At 48.0% G+C, this 22,235-nt stretch overlaps 1 protein-coding gene across 1 annotated transcript in view; it reads left to right on the top strand.

The window, feature by feature from the left end:
* Ovol2 (ovo like zinc finger 2) overlaps positions 1-22,235 on the top strand; it is a 28,013-nt gene that overhangs the window by 702 nt on the left and 5,076 nt on the right. Inside the window, exons 2-3 of the mRNA XM_075963844.1 lie at positions 582-811; positions 16,074-16,263. Coding sequence (XP_075819959.1) covers positions 582-811; positions 16,074-16,263 — 420 coding nt within the window. The remainder of the gene's footprint in view (positions 1-581; positions 812-16,073; positions 16,264-22,235) is intronic.

Here is a 22,235-nt window from a genome sequence, read left to right as displayed (position 1 = left end):
TTCTGCTCGCGATCAGGGCTGGCGTTCCTACCCCTTCCCCCTCTCGACTGGGGTCGTGGGGGTTCTTGCGGGAGGGGAATCGAGGACCAGGTTGGGAAACCTGGGACGCTCGGTGCTTTCTCCCTAGACAGGGCTAATTGCCTGGCGGCGGGACCGTTGGCTGCAGCGCGGGCCGAGGTGGCCCTGGAAGGGGGTGGGAGGTACTGAGGGTTTCTTTGCCCCCTCTGTCCTCTAAGCCGCACGTGAAGGTCCGCTAACCTCTCTGGAGCGAGGCAAGGCGAGGGCACACCCGCCTCCGCGGGCGCGAGAGAAAACTTGGCGCGCGGGGTTCTCCGCGGCGCATGGCCCTTGGTGCTTCGTGGGCGCCGGGGTGGCCTGAGGACCGGTCTCCCGGCACCCTAAGTTAGTTCGAGGGGCCGATCGCCCGGCTGACTCGTCTACCCTCGGGACGTCGCCCACTTGGCGAGGTGCCCAGGTCCGGGGCGGGGCGGCGGCACCGCCCGCAGGTCAAACTGCCGTGGGCGCCCGGGCGTGACGCCGCGTGTGGTTGAGTGTCGGGGTGCGGCCCCCTCCCTCCGCAGTGAGCCTGGGCTGTCTGCTCCCCGACCCCCCCGAGGACTGTCGCAGCGACGGCGGCAGTAGCAGCGGTTGCAGCAGCAGCAGCAGTAGCAGCGCTGGGGAGCCCGGAGGCACCGAGAGCAGCTCGTCCCCGCGCGCGCCGGAGCCTGAAACTCCTGAGCTCCACGACGCCGAAGGCCCCGATGGACACCTGGCAGCGATGCAGCGCCCGGTTGCCAGGTCAAAAATCAAGGTAGGGTGTCGACTCTGCCCCCGCCGCCACCTGCACCACGCCCTGGCGTCCGGCTCCGGAGCCCCGGCGCCCCTCCCTGCCGCGCCCGCCCGCGCACGGGGGCCCAGGCGCCGCACGCCGGCCGTCACTCCTGCACCTGCCCCTGGGCGGCAGCCAGGCTCCGCGCGACCTGTCCTCTGTGCCACAGTGCCCGGGTTGCCAGCATCTTAAGCGGATCCAGCCCCCAGGGTGGTGGCCCTGTCTGACGCTGGTAGTGGCCCAGCTATCCGGGTTCAGAAGCCCACCTTGTCTCCAAGGCCAGACTATTAACTAGGTGACCCAAGATTTCGGGTGGAGAAGGAGCGCGACCCGAGATCTTAGACGTGATGCCCTCTGGGACGCAGTCCTTGGCACCTTGAGGTCCTGAGAGTTGTTTCTCTCCTTGTTTTTTGGGACACAGTGAGCCTTGCAATCACCGCTATTCCCAGCGCCCTGGTGGTGGAGCCTGTTAGACGGGAAGCTGGTTGTGCAGGGCACTGTAGATTTGCCTTTTCTCTCAAATCTTCAAGAATTAAATTAGTGAGTAAAAGATGAAAGGGTTCACCTGCAGATTTTTTTAAACGTTCCTACCCTAGTGGGTTGGAATGTCCCCCTCGAAAGCTATAGAAGGCAACGTCTTATCTGGATGGCCATCAGCGCCTTGTTGGGTGGAACTTCCATGACCACCTGTTCAAAGGTATCCGCTACCCCCAGGATTAAGGAATCCTGCCCCGCTGACTCAACGGCCCGCCAGAGGGGGAGGGGAGGCGGCGCGGTTTTTGCATAAACTCCAGATCCTAGCCTGGCCGGCTATAGTGCCACCTTGTACAAAATGAGCCATAATTCTAGGGTGCTCCAGAGTATCGGCTATCCAGGTTCCCAGGCCCGTGCAGGGAGGGAAGGGTGAGCCCAAGAGTTAGGCTGGGGATAAAGAAAGCAGCCTTTTCTTTCCCCATGGGTAGGCCGGGAAGCATTTGGTTCTGAATTAGGATTTGAAGCCAGAGCACCGGAAAGATTTGAGGATTGAGGATGCTGCGAGCTGGGGTGGGGGGGCGGGGGAGCCATGACTATACTTCGCAAAGAGCGCCGAGGTTTAGGGTCAGTGGTCCGGAGGCTTTTGGGCCAGGCGGGGTTAAGTGGGAGGGGAAAGTTTTCCTGAAGCGGATAGCTCTTGCCCTTTGGGAAATTCTACAAAGTGCCCCACTTGCATATTTATCGCCAGGCTAGAAAGACAATTGTAAGGTTGTTTGGGGAAGGACAGTAGTTCGTTAGCTTGCCCCTCCTCCATCGCCATCTCCGTAAGGCGAGAAGCCAGTCTCAGGAGATTTTGGAAGATCTCTTTTCTGCCTGGGGCAGACACAAGTGTTGGAATTTTGGATTAAGGGAGTCAATAAACCCGTCATTTCCAAGATAAATTGCCTCTGTGGTGGGGGAGGGACTTGGGCATATTTGCAGACCGTTAACAAGCAACCTGCTCCCCACACTTTTCCATTTCCTAGGGAGTTTTTATTCATTGAAAGAGGTCAGGTTCCTACCCTTCCTTTCTAGACCAGCATTGGAGACATTTTGGTATTAGGATTGCCAAAGCCTCTGGAAATATCTACCCTGGTATGGACAGTTTCAAATGACTGATCAAATTGCCCACCTCTTAGCACAGTGTGTGACTACTTCACCGGGATACAGAACTCAAAGAATTTCCTCTAAGAATTAGTTTCTTAGCTTGGTGGGGTGGCCCATGCCTTTAGTCCCAACACTCAGGAGGCAGAGGCAGATGGATCTCTGTGTTGCAGGCCAGCTTGATCTATATCATGGAGTTCCAAGCCAGAGAGGGCTGCATAGAATGAACCTGTTTCAAAACAAGCAAACAAAGAAAGCTTGGATTTTTTTTTTTGACTGGAAGAAGAAGAAAGCCATTCAAGAATAAGGATGATCGTCCCCCACCTTCTGTGTTAGACAAGCACCATATAACTGAGTTGCCTCCCCAGCCGTGTGTACGGTTTTAATGACTTGAAGACACACATTGGGCAGTGGGCTTGTAGGACCAAAGAAAGGGCAGGTTTGAGCCTGTGCCCTACCCAGAGAGTAAAAAAATAAAACCACAATAAAACATCCAGCAGCATACGTTATGTCTGCTCTGTGCAAGACAGACAAGAGATAAAATGCTCCTAGTGTGTACCTTCCAGAACATGCTAGCAGTGGTGGTAACGTGTCTATGGACTACATCTATAAGTTCTGCAGAACTGTGCAAGCTTGGGAGTTTTTCATTGCTCTGGGCTCTGGTTTCCTTACCTCTAAAATGAAGATATTCGTGCTCTCTGCCTGATGGGCAAAGGGTGCAATGCAGTGTATGCTCGCTCACTCTGATGGTCTCTGGTTCGGCAGGGGAAACACCTGCAGCCCTTCTCTAGAGGAGAATGAGGACCAAACTGGAAACGCCAGCAAAGATGTCATTGCTGAGCTGGGAAGGGTTTCTGATACGGATTCCAGGGCTGTGGAAATGAGGGGGGCTGCTCTTAGGGTGATGCGGGCGAGCCCTGTGCTTGAGTAAGGAATCAATGTCCTGGGGAGCAAAGGACAGGAAATGTGCCGGTTAGGATCAGGGACAAGTTGGCAGCATGGAGCTGGAAGTAAAGCCTAGGAAAAGACAAGAGCGGTCGAAGGGCCAAGCTAGGTGGGCAGAAGAGTAGCTTTTGAAGGCTTCTGAGGAGGGAAGACTGGGAACATCTTACTCCTCAAAGCCACTGTGAACAACTGTGTGAGTTCAATGAATAAACAGAGTGGGAAGCCGTTAGCATTCTTGTGCCCTCACTGACTGCCCCACAGGAAGGTCATCAGACAGCCCCGCGGTGAAGGTTTTGTTATTGCGCTGCCCTGCACCGGGCACCTGGGGGTTTGACCACCTGGTAGTGTTGGCTGTGGTGAGCGGGTCTAGGAAGAAGGCTTGGAACCAGGCTGGGAAGATGGAGCTCATCCCTGCTTGTCTGACCTTTCATTGTGGGCTTTTGGGGCAGGTTGTGACGTGATCTCTTTAAGAATTCTGTAATTTAAAAAAAAAAAAGAAGGTTGTGGTGGGGAGATGCATCCGTCTGGGGGTTCCAGTCAAGGACCTCATTTGCAGATCCCTAACTGTGGGCTAGACAAACCCTGGGCATACAGGTGCTCCCTGTCTCTAAGTCTTACCCCAAACAAAAGTCTAGAGCGAACTTGGTGAGTTGACTCACTGTGGCTGGCAGGACCCTGGTGCAAGTAGGGACTAGCAGGCGAATTTCCGTTCTCACCCCATCCTAATCTGTTCTCTTTTGGCTTTTCCCTCCCTTGTGAGTTCTGCAGAAGTATAGCCAGGGCTGGTGGCACAATGCCTTTGATCTCAGCACTGGAGGCAGAGGCAGGCCCATCTTTGTGGGTTCAAAGGCACCCTGGTCTACATATGCAATTCCAGGTCAGCCAGGGCTATAGAGTGAGACCTTGTCTCAATAAAAAAGGAAAAGTATTCCACCTTTTATTTGGCTCTCTAGTGGGTGGTGACAGTCTGTATCGAATGTGTGCCCTTTTTTCCTATCAACTTTAATTATGAAGAGTTTCAAAGACAAAAACATCTGTCACTTCGTCCCTGCCCGTCCTTACTGGCTTCTATCCCCCATCTGCCCATATAAGACTTTGAAGCGGTTTTCAGATATACTACAGTCATGTTCTACATAACTACGGGCCATACGTAGAACTGTGGTCCTGGGAGGTTTTAATGGTGTGTGACGTCTTAGCTGGCTCAGCTTGTGTAAATACACTCTGCAATGTCCAAGCTGTGGCAAAATCGCCTAAGCGGGCTTTTCTCGGAATGGGTCCATCATTAAGCAATGGCTGACTGTATTTCCATTATAAGTGGTTCCAAATGGGCCCCAATCACACCCACTTGAATTGTGTGTTCACATTGTTAAACGGCTTGTAAATGCCTGCTCGCCTCCTCCCGTTTGTTTAATCAGGTCCGTGTAATGTCCACACGCTGTGATTGACATTTGGCATGGCCTTTAGTTGCTTTTCATTTACATACCTTTTCCTCCCCATTTTTATGTACTTGCAGGTTAATTGTTGGAGCCAGGGGTCTTTTGCTTTGTAGAGGTCCCAGCAGCATTAGTCACCTTGGGCATTTCTCAGTCTCCGTTAACTTCAAATGGATTTTAGGGATAAGAGTGTACCATCCAGCAAGCAGGACAGTTCTTGTTAAATGTAGCTTAAGTCACATAGGATTAAAAGAGAAAGTCCTTAGTGCTGCTGAACTGGCCGATTCTGCATAGAGATTTCCCATCATAGAAAGCTGCACGGGACAGCACCGTTCTGTGTGCTTGATCAGCTATTTGGTTTTGGCTTGAACATGTCACTGTGTGTGTGAGAAGGTGAAGGGTTGGGTTCCATAAACAGGCAGTGCGTGTTTGTTACCTTTCTGGGGTGGTAGGAGCTGTTGATGCTTAGGGCGTAAATATTTTGGCATTGCAAAATAGTGATATTCCAGTTCTGTTCCTCTGTTAGCTGTAGCTGATGTTGACCTTGAGGCCTTGCTCACACTAATCACCTGCCTTCCCGTTGAGTCACACCCTAAGAGACCTCCAGAAGACACAAGTCTTTGCTTTGTTTTGTTCTTAGGTTTTTCGAGACAGGGTTTCTCTGTGTAATAGTCCTGGCTGTCCTGGAACTAGCTCTGTAAACCAGGTTGGCCTCGAACTCACAGAGATGGGTCTGCCTCTGCCTCCCAAGTGCTGGGACCAAAGACATGAGCTGCCACCACCTGGAAGAAGGCATATTTCTGTAGAGACAGAGTTTTACCTCACATTCTGTTTGGTTTCATAGGGATAGTATATTAGGACAGTCAGATGAATACTTGATCCCTGTTTGGTGTGACTGTGCACACCTATAGTCCCAGCACCCAGGCTATCTATAATCCCAGCACCTGGGAAGCTGAAGGCAGTAGTCTTTGGCAAGCCAAGCTGTGTAATCACATAATTATATATATATACACACATGTCTATCTATCTATCTATCTATCTATCTATCTATCTATCTATCTATCTATCTAGATATATCTGAGCATAGTGATGTACTCCTTTAACCCCAGCATTTAAGAGGCAGGCAAATCTATGTGAATTCAATTCAAGACCAGCCTGGTGTACTTAGGGAGTTCTAGGACAGCCAGAGCTACACAGGGAGACCCTGTCTTAAAAAAAGAAAGAGTAATAACAAAACCAAAAAACAAATAAAGAAAACCCAACAATGAGAAGTGTTGGTTTCCTTTATGAATGAAGATCATCAACTGATTGACAAATTCTTCAGTGTCTTTTTGTTGTTGTTTTTTTTTTGTATTGTTTTGTTTTGTTTTGTTTTGTTTTTGGAGACAGGGTTTCTCAGTAGCTTTGGAGCCTGTCCTGGTCCTGGAACTCACTTTGTTGGCTTGACCTTGAACTCACAGAGATCCTCCTGCCTCCATGCTGGGGATTAAAGGCGTAAATGGCCACCGCCCAGCGAAGTGAGACAGGGTTTCTCTGTGTTGTCCGGGAACTCACTGTGTAAACCAGGCTGGCCTTGAACTCACAGAGATCCACGTGCCCCTCTCTGGCCGAACCAAGTGCTGGAATTAAATGCCTGAGCTACTACCACCTGGCTTCTTCAGTGATCTTAATTAGTTATTTCTTAACAATTGCTTTGATCCATATTTCTGTTTAGCTTGTGTATGTGTGCAGGCCTTGGCCCACTCTGAGAGACAGTTCTCTCCTGTCAGATAGGTCCTGAGCTTGAACTCAGGGCCTCAGGCTTGGGAGAAGGCCCCTCTACCAGCTGAGCCATCTTGTTGATGTTCTCTCTCTCTCTTTCCCTCTCTTTTAATTAATGAGTATTCATAATTCTGGGTTTCAGGAAGGTATTTTCATGTTAATTATTAGTCATTTTAAATATTGTTTTGAATCATATATTTAAATAGTTAAAACTATCATTGTACTTTTATCTGGACAGTGGTGGTGTGCACCTTTAATCCCAGCACTCGGGAGGCAGAGGCAGGTGGATCTCTGTGAGTTTGAGGACAGCCAGGGCTACACAGAGAAACCATATCTCTAAAAAGACCAAAAAAAAAAAAATCAGAAACCAAGAAAATGGCTTACTTTTTAGAAGAGAAGGGAAACTGCATGTAGGTAGAATCGCCGCCTGTCCTGTCTCCCTGCGCTTCTGAGCATCTTCCTGGCTGCACATTCGGCCAACCAAACTCCTTTAAGAGCAAACTCGGCAAAGTCAGGAACATGGCCTTCTGGACTTGTATCCTCAGCACTCAGTTAAGTGAATGACCATCAGCCTACAGAAAACAAAAATACAGACCTGGAAGGAAGAAGGCCACGACACCTAGACAGGAGTTATGTCGTATGCAGGGAATAATATAGGAAGCAAGAAGAAAAGGGAAGTGTGAAGAAATGCTTGATGAACTCAGTGGGAGAGGAAAGGGGAAATAGAGAAATATGAATGAATGAATGAATGAATGAATGAATGAATGAATGAATGAATTGGAATCAGTGCTGGGGCTTCAAATCAGGGCATCAGACAGGCTAGGCAGACACATATACCTCTAGCCTCTGCCACAGTTTTAAATCTGAATGCAGATGAAGTGGATTTTTGTTATTGGAAGAGACCTTGCAGGTTTAGTTGCAGAAAACAGAACCCGCTGCAGCTATTTTAAGTAAAGAATGGGTAATTACACGGCACTAAATGAACTAGAGACGTAGAACTCCGCTCGAGGAATGACTCAGAAGCCTACAATGCAGAGCCAAACCTCTGAGGCAGCTGCTGGGTTAGGGTTCTCTCTTCTGCTCCACCCTCACCCCCCAACCCCCTGCAATTTGATGCGTTTGTTAATAATCCAGGGTCAGATACTTTGCTCCTGCCTTCCTCTGCTCAGTTAACTCGGGGCCTAATCCACATCATTTCAGAGTTGTGTAGCTGATAGAGCCCAACTTAAGCTTCAAGTCCTAGGTTCGAGGGAATTTGGGAAAAGGAGTTTGTAACCTTGCAGTAGAAGAAGGCTGGCAAAAGGGGAGTTGGTATACAAATCGAGAGTTGCCATTCAGAGGCTATATACTGTGTGGACTCTCGTTCAGGGGAAGAACGCAGAGAGTTTTCATTAAGTTCCTGATAGCTGTTAGTGGCAGGGGTCATTTCAGTGTTACAGTAGTGCCTTGCCATAGTCAACATATAACTTGGACGCTTGAGCTATTATCTGAATCATAGGTTAAGGAATATGAAGTTATTTCTCATGTGATATGAGATAAGAAATGAGGATTCATGGCCAGACCCATATCCTTGTCTTGAGGAAGATGTAGGCACAGAATTTGGGGGGAATAGACATTCAAAATCTTAATTTGGGGCCGGGCGGTGGTGGCTCACGCCTTTAATCCCAGCACTTGGAGGCACAGGCAGGACATCTGGGAGTTCGAGGCCAGCCTGGTCTACAAGAGCTAGTTCCGGGACAGGCACCAAAGCTACAGAGAAACCCTGTCTCAAAAAACCAAAAAAAAAAAAAAATAAAAAAATTAAAAAAAAAAATCTTAATTTGGCATCTATAGACCATGTATCCACAGGTCAGTCCCATATCCTTGAGTCTTGTTTTTGTTTGTTTGTTTGTTCCTAGACAGGGTTTCCCTTAGTAGCCCTGGCTGTTCTGAAACTCACTCTGTAGACCAGGCTGGCCCTGAACCCACAGAGATCCGATACCTACCTGTCTCCCAAGTGCTAGGATTAAAGGTGTCTGCCATCACTGCCAGGCAAGTCTTGGTTTCTTACTTATTCACAAGTCTAACTTATTTATTTTTATTCGTGTGTGTGTGTGTGTGTGTGTGTGTGTGCCTGTGTGAGTTTATGTGCATGATGTGTGTGCAGGTGCCCACAAAGGTCAAAAGAGAACACAGTATCATCTGGTACTGGCCTTGTAGACAGTTTGTAGGTGCTAGGAACTGAACCTTGGGTTTCTGCGAGAACAATAGGTGCTCTTGATCGCTGGGTCTTCTCATCTCTCTGGCCCCACTTCCATTCTCTTTTTCATCTCGTCCTTTGAGGAGGTCCAGTCTGTCATGTGCAGGAGTTGAGGAGCCTAGGGTGATGAATGGTACACGAACCCAGGCGTCCCAAAGGAGTTGGAGCAATGTATTTAGCATGTTTTGAGCAGGCGGGTGTAGCTGACACACGTGACAGTGGAAATCTTATCCAAGTGGCCACCAGAAAGTGTCCGGGACTCAGGATTCTCCGGTGGATACAGGAGCATTGATTTAGTGGCCTGGTCGGTGGAAGCATCCCACGACCATAAAGGGTTGTTCCCTTCTGGGTAGGTTTTCCCTTAGAAGTTTGGCAGGCAATGATCTTAGACACCTGGGAAGTTGGTCATTCCAGCTCAGGTCCTTTCCTCCCTGGCTGCTGCTGACACTTCAGACAGTCCTTACATAACCACTGGTTTGTTGTGGGTTGATTTATTTTTTGTTGTTGTTGTTTTTGTATTTTGTTTTGTTTCTGGCCACAGAGGCCTGCTTTTTAGAACTCAGTTGGAATTTGGCTTCTTTTATTAGATGAAAGCTGAGATCCAACAGAGAACAGGGCTGTGAGCAGAGACAAGCCAAGTCCTAGGCTTGGCGAATCGCTCATCCTCTCTTTATCTTGCTCTGAATTAATTTCCAGGCTGATGTCATTTCCCAGCCTCTGTGGCAGTTTCTCTACTTCACTAATAAGCCTTGGCAAAGTGTTGACTTCAGATAAGGTGAGGCTGGGGAGCATTTCCAGAAAATCACCCTCCCGGAGACCTGAAACAGCACATAGTAGTTAAATGCATTAATAACTTCCATTTCAAACACAAGTTGTGGGGCTGGAGAGCTGGCTCAGTTGCTGAGAGCACTCATTGCTCTTGCAGAGGACCCAGGTTCAGTTCCCAGCATCCACAAAGTGACTTCTAACTTCCATGACTCCAGTTCCAGGCCATGTGATGCCCTTTTCTCTATTCTGTACCAGACACACACGTGGGCAAAACATTAATGAACATAGACTAAAAAGTAAATCTAAAAACGTTTTTAAATAAGTAAATTCTTGAATTGCAAGCAGAGATAGAGGAAAAAGTAGGCTGAGTCAGTGAGAAGCCATGTAGCTGCTGCAGGAGACAGATGCCAGGTGGAATTTACCAGTGGGCTACAACCACTTGGTGATACACAGATGAATAGAAATGCATTAATTTAAGATATAAGAGCTAGCCAATAAGAAGCAAGAGCTAATAGGTCAAGCAGTGTTGTAATAATAAAAAAAAATAAAATAATTAAATCCTTTAAAAGAACAAATGATGCTGACCCTGAGGGGAACAGAATATGTGCTTCTTGTACATTGCTGGGGTCAGATTTAACCACAGCTTTTTTATTTTTGGGGGGGGGAGGTTGTTTGGTTTTTGTTGTTTCATTTTGTTTCGAGACAGGGTTTCTCTGTGTAATAGTCCTGGCTGTCCTGGAACTAGCTCTTGTAGACCAGACTGGCCTCCAACTCAAAGAGACCCTCCTGTCTCTGCCTCCTGAGTGCTGGGATTAAAGGCTTCCACCACCACCGCCCAGCTAGCCGCAGAATTTTGGGTGAAGGACTTAGGGCTTATGGCTCACACTAAAGGACTATTCTCTCTCCCATCAGAGAGAGCAAAATTGAAAAGCAGAGTAAGGAACAGGGAATTTTGACCAGTTATCTTTGTGTGTGTGTGTGTTTTCTTGCCATGGTTAAAGTGTGTGTGTGGAGGAGGTGTCAGGAAATGTCTTGCTTGAGTTGGTTCTTCTTCCACCATTCACCATGTGGATTCCAGGGATCAAACTCAGAATCATCGCACTTGACTACAGCATCATTACCCGCTGGGCCAGCCCTCTCACCCGCCCTCGGATACTTTTGTTTTAGCGTTATAGAAATTTGGAACCGCTCTAAGTGTAGTAAGACTTATTTTTTAAATAAGCTTTCTTCTCTTTAATTCTTTACTCCCAAGAGGCAAATGCCATTATTCATATTTTGGGGGTGACAAAATTAAGGCTGAGAGAAGTTAAATTGCTTGCTTACATTCTTGGGTTGTGGGAAGGAATGAATGTGTTGAATTTGGGAAGCTGGGAAACTGGCTCTGCTCTTAGCTTCTCACACTCCTGAGGAGACTGTGTGGTACCTCTTAGTATGTTTACATGTAGAGGAACTGATCTGGGGTTGTGGTTTGGGTTTTTCAGGACAGGGTTTCTCTCTGTAGCCCTGGCTGTCCTGGAACTCACTGTATAGATCAGACTGGCCTTGAATTCAGAAATCCCCAAACTCTGCCTCCCAAGTGCTGGGATTGCACCATGCCTGTCCTGATCTAAGGTATTAAATAGGTATTTAAAAAATGACATTTCATATCACACAGATGGTCAGAGCTAAGGATCTATTCAATCTCTTGGAATTTCTTGCCTCTCTATGGTTGTTTGTTTTGCCTTTGTGGGGGTGGTGCAAGCTTGTTCACGTATGTGTGGGTGCAGCCTATGGAGGTCAGAGAAAACCCCGGGTGTCATCTTCAGAGATGCTGTCTCTTTTCTCTGACTGTGCTGGAGGCCACCAGCCAGGCGAGACTGGAATCCTTCTCTCTTGTCTCCCCAGCTCTGGGATTCGGCCATATTCCACGGCATCTGTCGTTTTCAGGTGTTCTGAGGCTCTAACGCAAGTCTCCGTGCTTGTCAGCACTTTGCTTACTGAGCTAGCTCCCCCGTCCGCCGCAGTCTTTTTATAATTACCGTGGTTAAGATGTAATTTTGGTCTAAGTTTTGGTTCATGATGTAACTTTGGCATATTACCTGTAGAGCCAAGTAAAGAAATCAGAGTGGCTGCTCTGCTTTGAACACCGAGGAGAGAGAATGTTAGTTGTAAACCTGTGGGAGCATAATAAAGATGGCCCAGACAGCAGACGCAGGACCTGGGGAGGGAGGACTGGTCCAGGAATCAGTCATGTCTGCTGTGTCCTGGGAGGGGGGATTGAGAAACATGGCAGGTCGGATCTAGGGATGCAGCTGCGTGGTAAGAATGGGTTCTTGATGTACAAAGATTCTACGTTCCATCTCCAGTTCCACAGTTAACAAGGAAAAAATGCAAGCAGTATGACAAAGCTGATATTCTGTAAGAAAATCTGTTTGCTGTTGATCTTTACTGTTTTATTTTCATTTATTTATTTTTTTTAAATGTATTTATTTTATATGTATAGGAATTTTGCCTGTGTGGCTGTCTGTGCACCATGCGAGTGCTTGGTACCCATATACACTGGGAGAAGGCCTTGGGCCCCCTGAGATTGGAGTTACACACAGTTGTGAGCTATTTTGTGGGTGCTCGAGATCGGACCCAGGGCCTCTGGAAGAGCAGCCAGTGCTCTTAACCACCAAGCCATCTCTCCGGTCAATTTATTTTCAATTACGTGCACATGGGGATCGTGTGCACACGAGTGCGGGTGCCCTCAGGCCAGAAGACAGGGTCAGATACCCTGGAGCTGGAATTATAGGTGATTGTGGGTCACCTGTCAAGCATGAGTAATGGAAACTGAACTCAGGTCCTCTGCAAAAGCAGTCTGTGTTCTTAACTGCGGAGCCACCGCTCCAGCCCACTGTTACTGTTTTAGCTAATCTATTTCTTCTGTGCAAGTAAACCCAAATTGAGTAGCTAAAATAATGTATATCCTATTTTGTTTCTTTCTCTCTTTCTTTTTTTGGGGGTTTGTTTTTCGAGACAGGGTTTCTCTGTAGCTTTGGATTAAAGGCGGGCGCCACCGCCACCCAGCTGTATAGCCTATTCTCTATCTGTGGAGTGGCTGGGTAGTTCTTGGTGGCTTTCTCTGGAGGTTGCAGACATCCCTGCTGGACTGCTTAGGACTTAGTACATTTATTTTGAAGCCCATACTAATAGGCATAGCATCCAGTCTCTTGCTATTTATTATAGACCAAGTTTTAAAGCACCACACCTGAAATACACCTACAAACCAAATACCCCTTTCCTTATTAGAAGTGGTACAATCTGGCAGAAACTAGTTATTGACAGTGATCCTTAGCCAATTGTTTCTGTCTCTTTACGTTTTTTAAAAAACAATACTTATTTGTTTTATGTGTAAGAGTGTTTTGCTGCATGTATGTACATAGATCATATGTGTGCCTGGTGCTCATGGAGGTCAGAAGAAGGTGTTAGATGCCTTGGCACTGGTGTTATAGACAGTGTGAGCCACCATGTGGGTGGGTGCTGGGACCGTCCTCTGGAAGAACAACAGGTACTCTTAACATCTCTGAGGCATCTCTCCAACTCTTCCTTCCTTCCTTCCTTCCTTCCTTCCTTCCTTCCTTCCTTCCTTCCTTCCTTCCTTCCTTCCTTCCTTTTTGAGACAGGGTCTCCTTTTGTAGCCTTGACTGTCCTGGAGCTCACTGAGTAGACTAAGCTGGCCTTGAACTCACAGAGATCCACCTGCCTGCCTCTGCCTCCCCGAGAGCTATAGATGAATAAAGGAGCGTCCCACCACACTTCAGTTGCCTCTGTCTTGTCTGGGAGTTCTTTATTCTCTGGCAGGCGACCTCTGCCCTCTGTAGCCGTGTCCTTTAGAAGCCTAGAGTACTCAGTGGGCCTCAGTTAGTCTTTCTCCTTTGTCTTCAGAGCTCTCTCTTGCTTGTGGAGTAGATCTTACCCACTGGGTCCCCAAGGTGGACACTGCCCGTTTCCACACTCCTGTGACTGCTTTCCCAGGCCCTGGCAGCTCACACTGAACCAGACAAATGGTTATTTTCCACCATTTTCTTTTCTCCACTCTCATTTCTGCTTGGCCACAGGACTTGGTTTCTCTGCCACCCTCTCTCTCCCTTGGTGTTCCACATCCCAGCAACTATGGCATCTTTTTGGGAAAAAGCTACTTTGACGGTGCTTTGACCAAAGGGCCCATCGGTCACTTTAGTGCTAATGCAGACACTGGCTCCGAGCCAGTGAGAATGAACAGGAGAGGAAGCAGCCTAGGAAAGCCTGTCCTGGCATCCTACGGCCTCCCTGCATCCTGAGGTCGCTCCTGGCTGCCCAGTGCACTAGGTACTGCCCTTGGGCATGGAGAACTGGGAGGCCGCGGTGTGAGTGGACTCGGGCTTTCTGTCCTCAGGGCCTTGAGTGGAGGAGTCTGCATGAACCCCTCAGAAGTGTAAATGTAATAGGCTATTTGGAATGGAGTGGAGCGAAGTCCAGGCAGCTCTCTCTACCCGAGGCGTCCACATCCTGTGGATTCAACCCATTTGAAAAGAACACAGTGTCCGTGCCAAATATGTACAGATCTTTTTCTTGTCTTTTGTCCCTATTCCTTAAATAGTACAGCATAACACTAGTCACATAAAGTTTACGTTGGTACAAAGTTCTATGGACATCTGTTTAGGTCATGTAGATGTAGATGGGATGATACCCAAAGCCACAGTGTTGTCTTATATCAGGGCCTGAGCACCCGAAGGATTTAGTATCTGCACAGGATCTCGTGTCAAGGGATGACTGAACTCTAAGGACTAGTGCCCAGCCTTATTTCTCTTTCCTCTTCCTTCCTTCCCCTCCACTAACTCCCCCATTTATTTGTTTGTTTGTTTATTTAATACAGGGTTTCTCTGTGTAGCCCTGGCTATCCTAGAATCCACTCTGTGACCAGGCTGGCCTCGAACTCAGAGATCAGCCTGCCTCTGCCACCCAAGTGCTAGGATTAAAGGTGTGCACCACCACCGTCCAGCTATTTCTTTATTTTGGTAGTAGTAGGGCTGGAGCGCAGGACCAGCATGTCCAGGTTAGTGCCCTGATGCCGAATTGCGCCTCCAATCCTTGAGCTCCCTACAGGCAGTTCTGGCAGAGCAGCTGGACCATCTCCAGGGTCTCCGCTGGTAGCACATCTGACCTTAGAGCACATCAGATCTGGTGTTTCACATCATATCGATGGTCAATCCGGTGTTTATCCAGGGAGACAGCAGAGGTGGCTGAGAGAATCCTGCGCTGGGGATGGGGGACAGGCTGAAGGCTGGAATTCAATTGTGATCTCAACTGGTGATAAAGCTCTGGAATCCTGACTCGAGTCACTTTCCCAAGTGATGGTTTTATTTGTGCACAGTTGGGTATCTGGACCTGGGGCGTGGCCCAGCTAGGCAGTTTTCATCTGAGTGGTGTTGTCTGGGACCACTCGGTTAGGTAGTGGTGACCCTGGGTTGGATTGGACGGTGCATAGCTAGCACCGTGATGCCCCCTGCATGGGGCTCTAGCTCTCCACATGGCTAACCTGGCCTCCGTCGGCTTCAGACATGGAGGCTGGCTTTTGAGAAGGAGGCAGTGAAGCTCCCAGGTGTCCCGTATCCCAGAATTAACACTTCACTTCTGCTCTCTGTTTAGTCATAAGCCCTGCCCTGGTTCAGGGGGAGAGAAATCATCTCCATCCTTCCTCTATTCCTTTTTCAAAATTTGAATTGCATTTACTTATTCTGGGGGGTATGCTATGGTCTGTGACAGCTTGCGGGAGTTGGCTCTCTACCTTCTCTGTGTTGGTCCCAGGGATTAAATTCAGGTCGTCAACCTTTGTCACCAAGGTTGGCAGCAAGTGCCTTTCCTCACTCAGCCACCTCTCCAGTCCTGTTTCCATTGCTTGGAGTCTGGACCAGTACTCAGAGGCGCAGAGAAAAGAGCTGACTGTGTCTGTCTTTGGGAGCCCTTGACAACAGGACCAAGACCCTTTCCTTCTGTTCTTCCATCCTCAGCATTTGTTCCTTCCTCATGGTGCAGGCTGCTGGGGCTCTAGCTACTGGGAACCTTGCTTTTCCCTTAAGGAGATGTCTTTTTCATCAGTCAGGTGATCACATGTCTGTGTCTTGTTAAAAGGCTGCTGTCACATGCCTTTAATCCCAGCACTCAGGAGGCAGAGGCAGTCAGGTCTCTGTGAGTTCGAGGCCAGCCTGGTCTACAGAGAGTGCTTCAGGACAGCCAGGGCTACACAGAGAAACTCTGTCTCAAAAACAACAAAAGGCTGCTGTAAGACAGTGCAGAGATAGAAAGGAAAGATGCTTTGCAAAACCATTTCCCAGTACCGGCGTCTTCACACCTTTCTCAAAGCTGAGCCTGCTTGCCCTTAGAGGGAGCAGAAGCCATAGCCAGGCTCGACCTAGAGAGAACACGTCTGGTTTCCCAAATGAGCCCCCTGTGATCTCACGTACTCTCTCTCTGCTCCCAGTTTACCACAGGCCTGTGCAATGACTCTGTGATTCACAACTGTGACCTGTGTGGCAAGAGCTTCCGCCTGCAGCGCATGCTCAACCGTCACCTCAAGTGCCACAACCAGGTAAAGAGGCACCTGTGCACCTTCTGCGGCAAGGGCTTCAATGATACCTTCGACCTAAAGAGGCACGTTCGCACACATACAGGTGAGGCTGCGCATGTGACTTGTTCACTTCCGGTTCCTTTGTCGTCCATCCATCTGTGTCATGTGTCTGTCCGTGTGCCCTCCCCTGCCAGTCTTGCCACCTGTCACATGCGGGCCACCTCTCATGGCCTAGTTTTGCTCCTGTAAGGATGGGCACAGTGTACAGAAAGTCTCTATTGTAACGCAGCCCCCTTAGTCTGACTGCAGAATGGGATGCTTAGAACAGGCTTCAAATATTTTGTGCCTCCTTCTTGATTCTTGCTTTATTATTGTCATTGGTTTTGTTTTGCTTTTTTTAAGGTAAGGCTTTGTCACGTGACCTGGCCTTGAATTCTCCAACCTCCTTCCTGGGCTTTCCAAGTGCCAGGATTGAAGGTGTGCACACACGCACTGCTGTACCTGGCTGACCTCTTGAAGTAAGCCTGCCTCCTGAGGCAGCAGAACAGCTGCCCTGAGCTTCCTAATGGAGCAGGCATTTTCCTGGAGACCTCTTCCTTGGCTTCCCAACTTTTCTTTCTTCTCCTCCTCCTCTGCCTCCTCCTTCTCGGGATAGAACCTAAAGCCTTGTGCATGCTAAGCAAGCATTTCCCCACTGAGCTACACTGAGCCCATTTTCCAACTCAGGCAGTCTGGATTTGAGGCCTCCTCTGGTGTGTTTCAGAGAGTCTGGGGGGTGAATTTTTGCCTCGGTTGCAAACCTGCTGATTGGTCACAAGCTTCATTAGTTTTATCTTAGGCACATCTGGCCTCTAGGCTTCTCCACTTGAGGCCCAGTCTGTAATTTTGGCCCAGTAAGTCCTGGAGGAAAATTACAAGGATGCCACTTCTCTGCTCAAAATTCTGCAACTCCAGGTAGAGTAGATGCAGGCTTCTCCAGGTAGAGTAGATGCAGGCTTCTCCATTTCACATGAGGTTTCTCACTATGTGGGTCTTGTCATCAAATCTCCATCAACACCATCCCATCCCATTTAAACATGACCCATCTTTTCCTTTTTCTTTCTCTTTCTTTTTTGTTTGGTTTTGCAAAACAGGATTTCTCTGTGTGTAGCTCTGGCTGTCCTAGAATTTGCTCTGTAGACCAGGCTGGCTTAGAACTCAGAGATCTGCCTGTTTCTAATGCTGGGATTAAAAGCGTGTGCCAGCGTGCCTGGCTATGCATTTTCTTAAATATATATATATACACACACACACATATATGTGTGTATATATATATATGCATATATTCTAAACTGAGCTTCTCATTGAAATGACATATCCAGCCAGATAGTGGTGGTGATGGTGATGTACACCTTTAATCCCAGTACTTGTGAGGCAGAGGCAGGTAGATCTCTGAGTTGAGGCCAGCCTGGCCTACAGAGCAAGTTCCATGTCCAGAAAAATGCATAAATTATAGGTCTCTAGATCTAGATGCATGCAATTAAAATGAAGTTTAAAAAATCAGAGTATTTCTAGCCCTAGAGGTCATTACCCTCTCACCTGCTTTCCTCCAAGGGAGTGACTGTCACGAATTCTAATTAGTATATGACCGGTTTTTAGCTTGATGACATAAATAGGATCTGTACCCCTTTGAATCTGGCTACAGGCCTTTTTCAGGCTCTAAAGGCTAATTTATTTATTTATACATTTCTGGAAATTGAATCCAGGGCCTTGAACATACTGGGCAATTGCGCTAACACTGAGCTATAATCCCAGCCGTTTTAACTTGAATTTTGAGAAGGTTCTCACTAAGCTGATCAGACTGGCCTTGAACTCACTGAATAGCCCTGATCAGTCTTGAACCAGGAGCTCTAGTGCCTGACAGGTACCTCCAGAAGTGGAAATACAGGGCCATACCAGTCTGGACCACAGCCACTGGCTCGGTGTGGCTGCTGAGCCCCTTCCCTTGGGACTTTTAACACTTAAATGTGGTTTAAGACAAATTTTAAGTTTAAAATGATTCACTGAAGAAGATAATCTCTTTAGTCCTAGTACTCAGGGGGCAGAGGCAGGAGCATCTCAGTGAGTTCTAGGACAACCTGGTCTACATATGGAGTCCTAAGCCAGCCAGGGAAATACAGTGAGACCCTGTTTCAAAAAAAAGAATGGTACCTGTTTCTGGTTGTTTTCTCACTTATGTTTTGAGACAATGTTGCCTGTAGTCTAGACTGGCCTTGAACTCTATATTCTGCTGCTTTTCTTGGGTACTGGAGTAAGAGCAGCTGGGGGCTGATAGCCATGAGTTGTCACTGATCTGGGCAGGCAACGGTGGTGCTATGGGCTGGAAGAGGAGGCCAGGCCTGTGATTGTCTCCTGGGCTTTACCAACCATCAGCATGATTTCACGACAAAAACAACGTTGGAAAGTTCTCAAGTGTGTTAGTTCATGTGATCCAATCTCACTGGCTCCAAAGATCGTCCTGGGATTTAGTGGAAACTTGGTCTTTGCCTTTGGATGAGCTCCGAGCATCACAGTTTGGCTACTGACTATTCTAAGTGTATTTAGGCCAGAAACAAAGATACAGGCACTCGGTACAAACAACAGCAGACGGCTGAGTGAGGGATATGTTTGCATGGAGCCCAAAAGGACCAAGCCTTAGCATTTTAAAAACCTGGCTAGAATCCTAGGAACCTCCATGAGAGAATGGTTAGCAATGTTAAGTTCAGCAAAGACAGGAGTGGGCCATAGCGCTAACTTTGCCTCTTACCCGCCACCAAATGCATGACTTCTCATCCCGGGAGCTGGAAGGACGTCCAAGGAAAGACTCGGAATACAAAGGAAACTTTCTGAGAAAGGTTCAGGGAAACAAGAGCCTGAAAATATCTTATGTTAATATCCAAACAGATGAAAGAAAGGATTGGCAATCCTTATTTGGGAAATGACGTCACCAAGAAAAAAAGTAACCATAGGGTTCTCTGTCTCTGGCCGTTTCTGTCTCTCTGCGGTCTGTGTGTGTGTCCGGAGTAGGGAGTGAGGACGTGGTGTCATTGAAACAAACCCAGTGACGCCGAGGAAAACTTCCATAGCATTAAAAAATAAATGTGTTGGTAGCTGGCTATGGTGGTACATGCCTGTAATCACTAGGGAGGTGAAGAAAGGAGCCTTGAAGCTGCAGGCCAGCCTGGGCTACAAAATGAATTCTAGACAAGCAACAAATAACCACCTCCCAACACACACAAAACCAAACAAACCAGAACTAACAACAACAGAAAGCAGTAAATGAGCGGCAGGTTTTCATTCTTTGGAGTCTTGAGTCCTGCGTCCTGGAAGCTGTTCTGTATTAAAATGATGTTTGAAGTAAGGGTTCCTAGGAGAACTTGTCAAGACTGGGAAAGAGAAAAGTGTGTTAGCCTCAGCCCTACCTCAGAGGGCTCTGGGGTTTGAAGGATACCTCAGTGCTGTCCGGTGCACAGGTTTGTGGAGGACCTTTCTGTACCCATTTCAATCAGACAAAAACAAAAAAGAAATACTGAAAACATTTCATTCCCGGGCATTGGGAAAGTTAGTTGCTAGTGCTCAATCTTGAAGAAGGGGACATCCAGGAACTGTTAGCTGCCAGCTCACTTGGCCACTGGGGCTATGCATCATCCCAAGAAGTTGGTCTGGGTGAGGAGCCAACACTATCTTCTGTATACTTGACAGAGACGATTGCTTTCGTCCAGGGTCAGGGATACAGAGGCCAGACTCATCCACATCAAGACAGAGAAGCCCTGAGCGTTAAAGGAACAAAACATGTATGTTCAGTTCACAGCCTGAGAAAAATGCCACAGATCTGCTTTTATAGAACGTTCTTTTGAATGTTCTACACTTAGGCCAGCTAGGTTACTTCTAAGAATGGCTGCCTGTTGGCAGACATGATTTGTTTGGGGGAGAGAGATCTGTGAATTTGAGTGAACATTACTGGCCACCCTTGCACGCCCCACGCCAGGTGTCCACAGCTATACTGCCCAGTGTGGGTTGAGAACCAGCAGCACCTGGGAGTTGGTGGGCGCACACATTGATGCCTCAAGTGCCAGCTTGTTGTTCAGATACAGTATTTATTGAAAGTATTCTAGTTTTCTGTTTGGTAAAAATGAAGGTTTATGCGGCCAAAGACTTCAGATGGCATGAAAAGCTATAGCAAGTCAGCTCCCATAAATGGCTGATAAGGCCACACACATCAGTGAGATTCTGCTAAGCCTTGGAGTGAGGGTTGGTTGGGCCTGGGAAAATGATAACTCACATTTCTCAAGGTGTGGTGGCTCATGCCTGTAATCCCAGCACTCAGAGGCTGAGGCAGGAGGATTACTGAAATTTAATGTCAGACTGAGCATTTGTTTTTCTTGTAGAGGACCTGGGTTCAGTTCCCAGCACCCACATGGTAGCTTGCCAGGATCTGTAGCTCCAGTTCTTCGGGAGGGAGGTGCTGGGAAGGGTCTGATGCCTTCTGACTTATGCAAGCACTGTGCTTGCATGGTACATGAACATACATGTGGGATCATACACATAAAATAAAAATAAATACATTTTGTGGATTTTTGGTTTGTTTTTGAGACAGGATCTATCTCACCATGTAATTCTGTCTGACCAAGAATGCACTATATAGACCAGGCTGGCCTCAAACTCCCAAGGTGTTCACGGTTATCTTCAGCTGCACAGTGAGTTTGAGGCCAACCTGGGCTATAGGAAAAAAGGTAAAAAGAACCTTGAACCTCCAGATGAAGTAAGAAGCTCATGCCTTTCCTTTGGACTGAGTTCCATAGAGAGAACCTGAGGAATTCCAATTTGAAGTCAGGTCTGGGGAGGGGCTGCCCACAGGACAGGGGGCCCTCTTACCTTATCTTACATCAGGGGCTACATTGAGAGAGGCCAGAAGGCAAACAAACCGCAGCCTGACTAAAGCAGAGAAGACAATGGTGTCTTTGTCTGGAGCCTTAGGAGAAGGATTGACTGGATTGGGAAAAATGCAGAGCAGGAGTCTAAGGCAGGGCTGTTAGCTGAGGAAGCTCGGAATCCGCTCCCCAGCAGCCCCAGCTCGCCTGTGGAATTGCCTCCTCAACGGTTTCGTTTTAGTTCAACTTACATTTTTTTTAGCAGAAAAGATAATATATTTGTATGGGGGAAATTGAAAATAAGATTTTTTTTTTTAAAGCCAGCCTCCAGACAGCCCTAGTTCCTTTCCGAAAGCGATCTGCCATTTGTCTTCTCTCCTGGACGTTTCTAAGGCGCGCAGCTGCTGTCAGGGGAACTAGACCTCGGGCCTTACTTGATGTCTACATAGTGGGTGTACCTTATTCCTATCACCACTGTCCATTTAATACAGATCACGACAGACTTTCCACCACGGCACAGTCCTTTTCCAGTTCCCCAGTAGAAGTACTTGCTTCCATTTTCAGGTTGTCATCCCCTCCCCGCCACCTCCGCCTTCTGTTTTGTTTTATTCTGACAATGCCACCCGTGATTTTTCTCTCTTTTCTTCCTTTTTTTCCTACCTTCCTTCCTTTCTTTCTTTTTTTGGTTTTTCGAGACAGGGTTTCTCTGTGTAGCAGTCCTGGCTGTCCTGGAACTCTCTCTTGTAGACCAGGCTGGCCTTGACCTCACAGAGATCCGCACGCCTCTGCCTCCCGAGTGCTTGGATTAAAGGCGTGCACCACCACCGCCCAGCCCACCATGATTTTTCTTGTACATCCTTTGCCCACCAGTGTGAGTCTACCTCTCACGTAGCTTTCCTCAAGTGAACTTACTAGGCCAAAGGGCAGGAACGTTCTGGGTTTATGGGCATTGCCTGCGTACCTTGCTGGGAGGCCGCCCTCAATGTCTCCTCCCACAGGGAGGCCGGTAGCAAAGCTTGTTGGGTCAAAGTCAGGAAAAGAGCGCTTGACCTGAGAAAGGGAAGCTGACAGAGAGTTCCGGTACTGAGGGATTTACCTGCAGATGTGGAATATGAGCTCAGCTCAGGGTCAGGAATAAACAGCTCAGAACTCTATTAACACCCCTCACCCCCGAAGACCCTTTTTT

This window comes from Microtus pennsylvanicus, chromosome 2, assembly GCF_037038515.1.
Source record: "Microtus pennsylvanicus isolate mMicPen1 chromosome 2, mMicPen1.hap1, whole genome shotgun sequence".
In the NCBI taxonomy this organism is placed as follows: Eukaryota; Metazoa; Chordata; class Mammalia; order Rodentia; family Cricetidae; genus Microtus; species Microtus pennsylvanicus.
The sequence above is the reverse complement of the archived record's forward strand: the minus strand, read 5'-3'. Positions and strand labels throughout refer to the sequence as shown.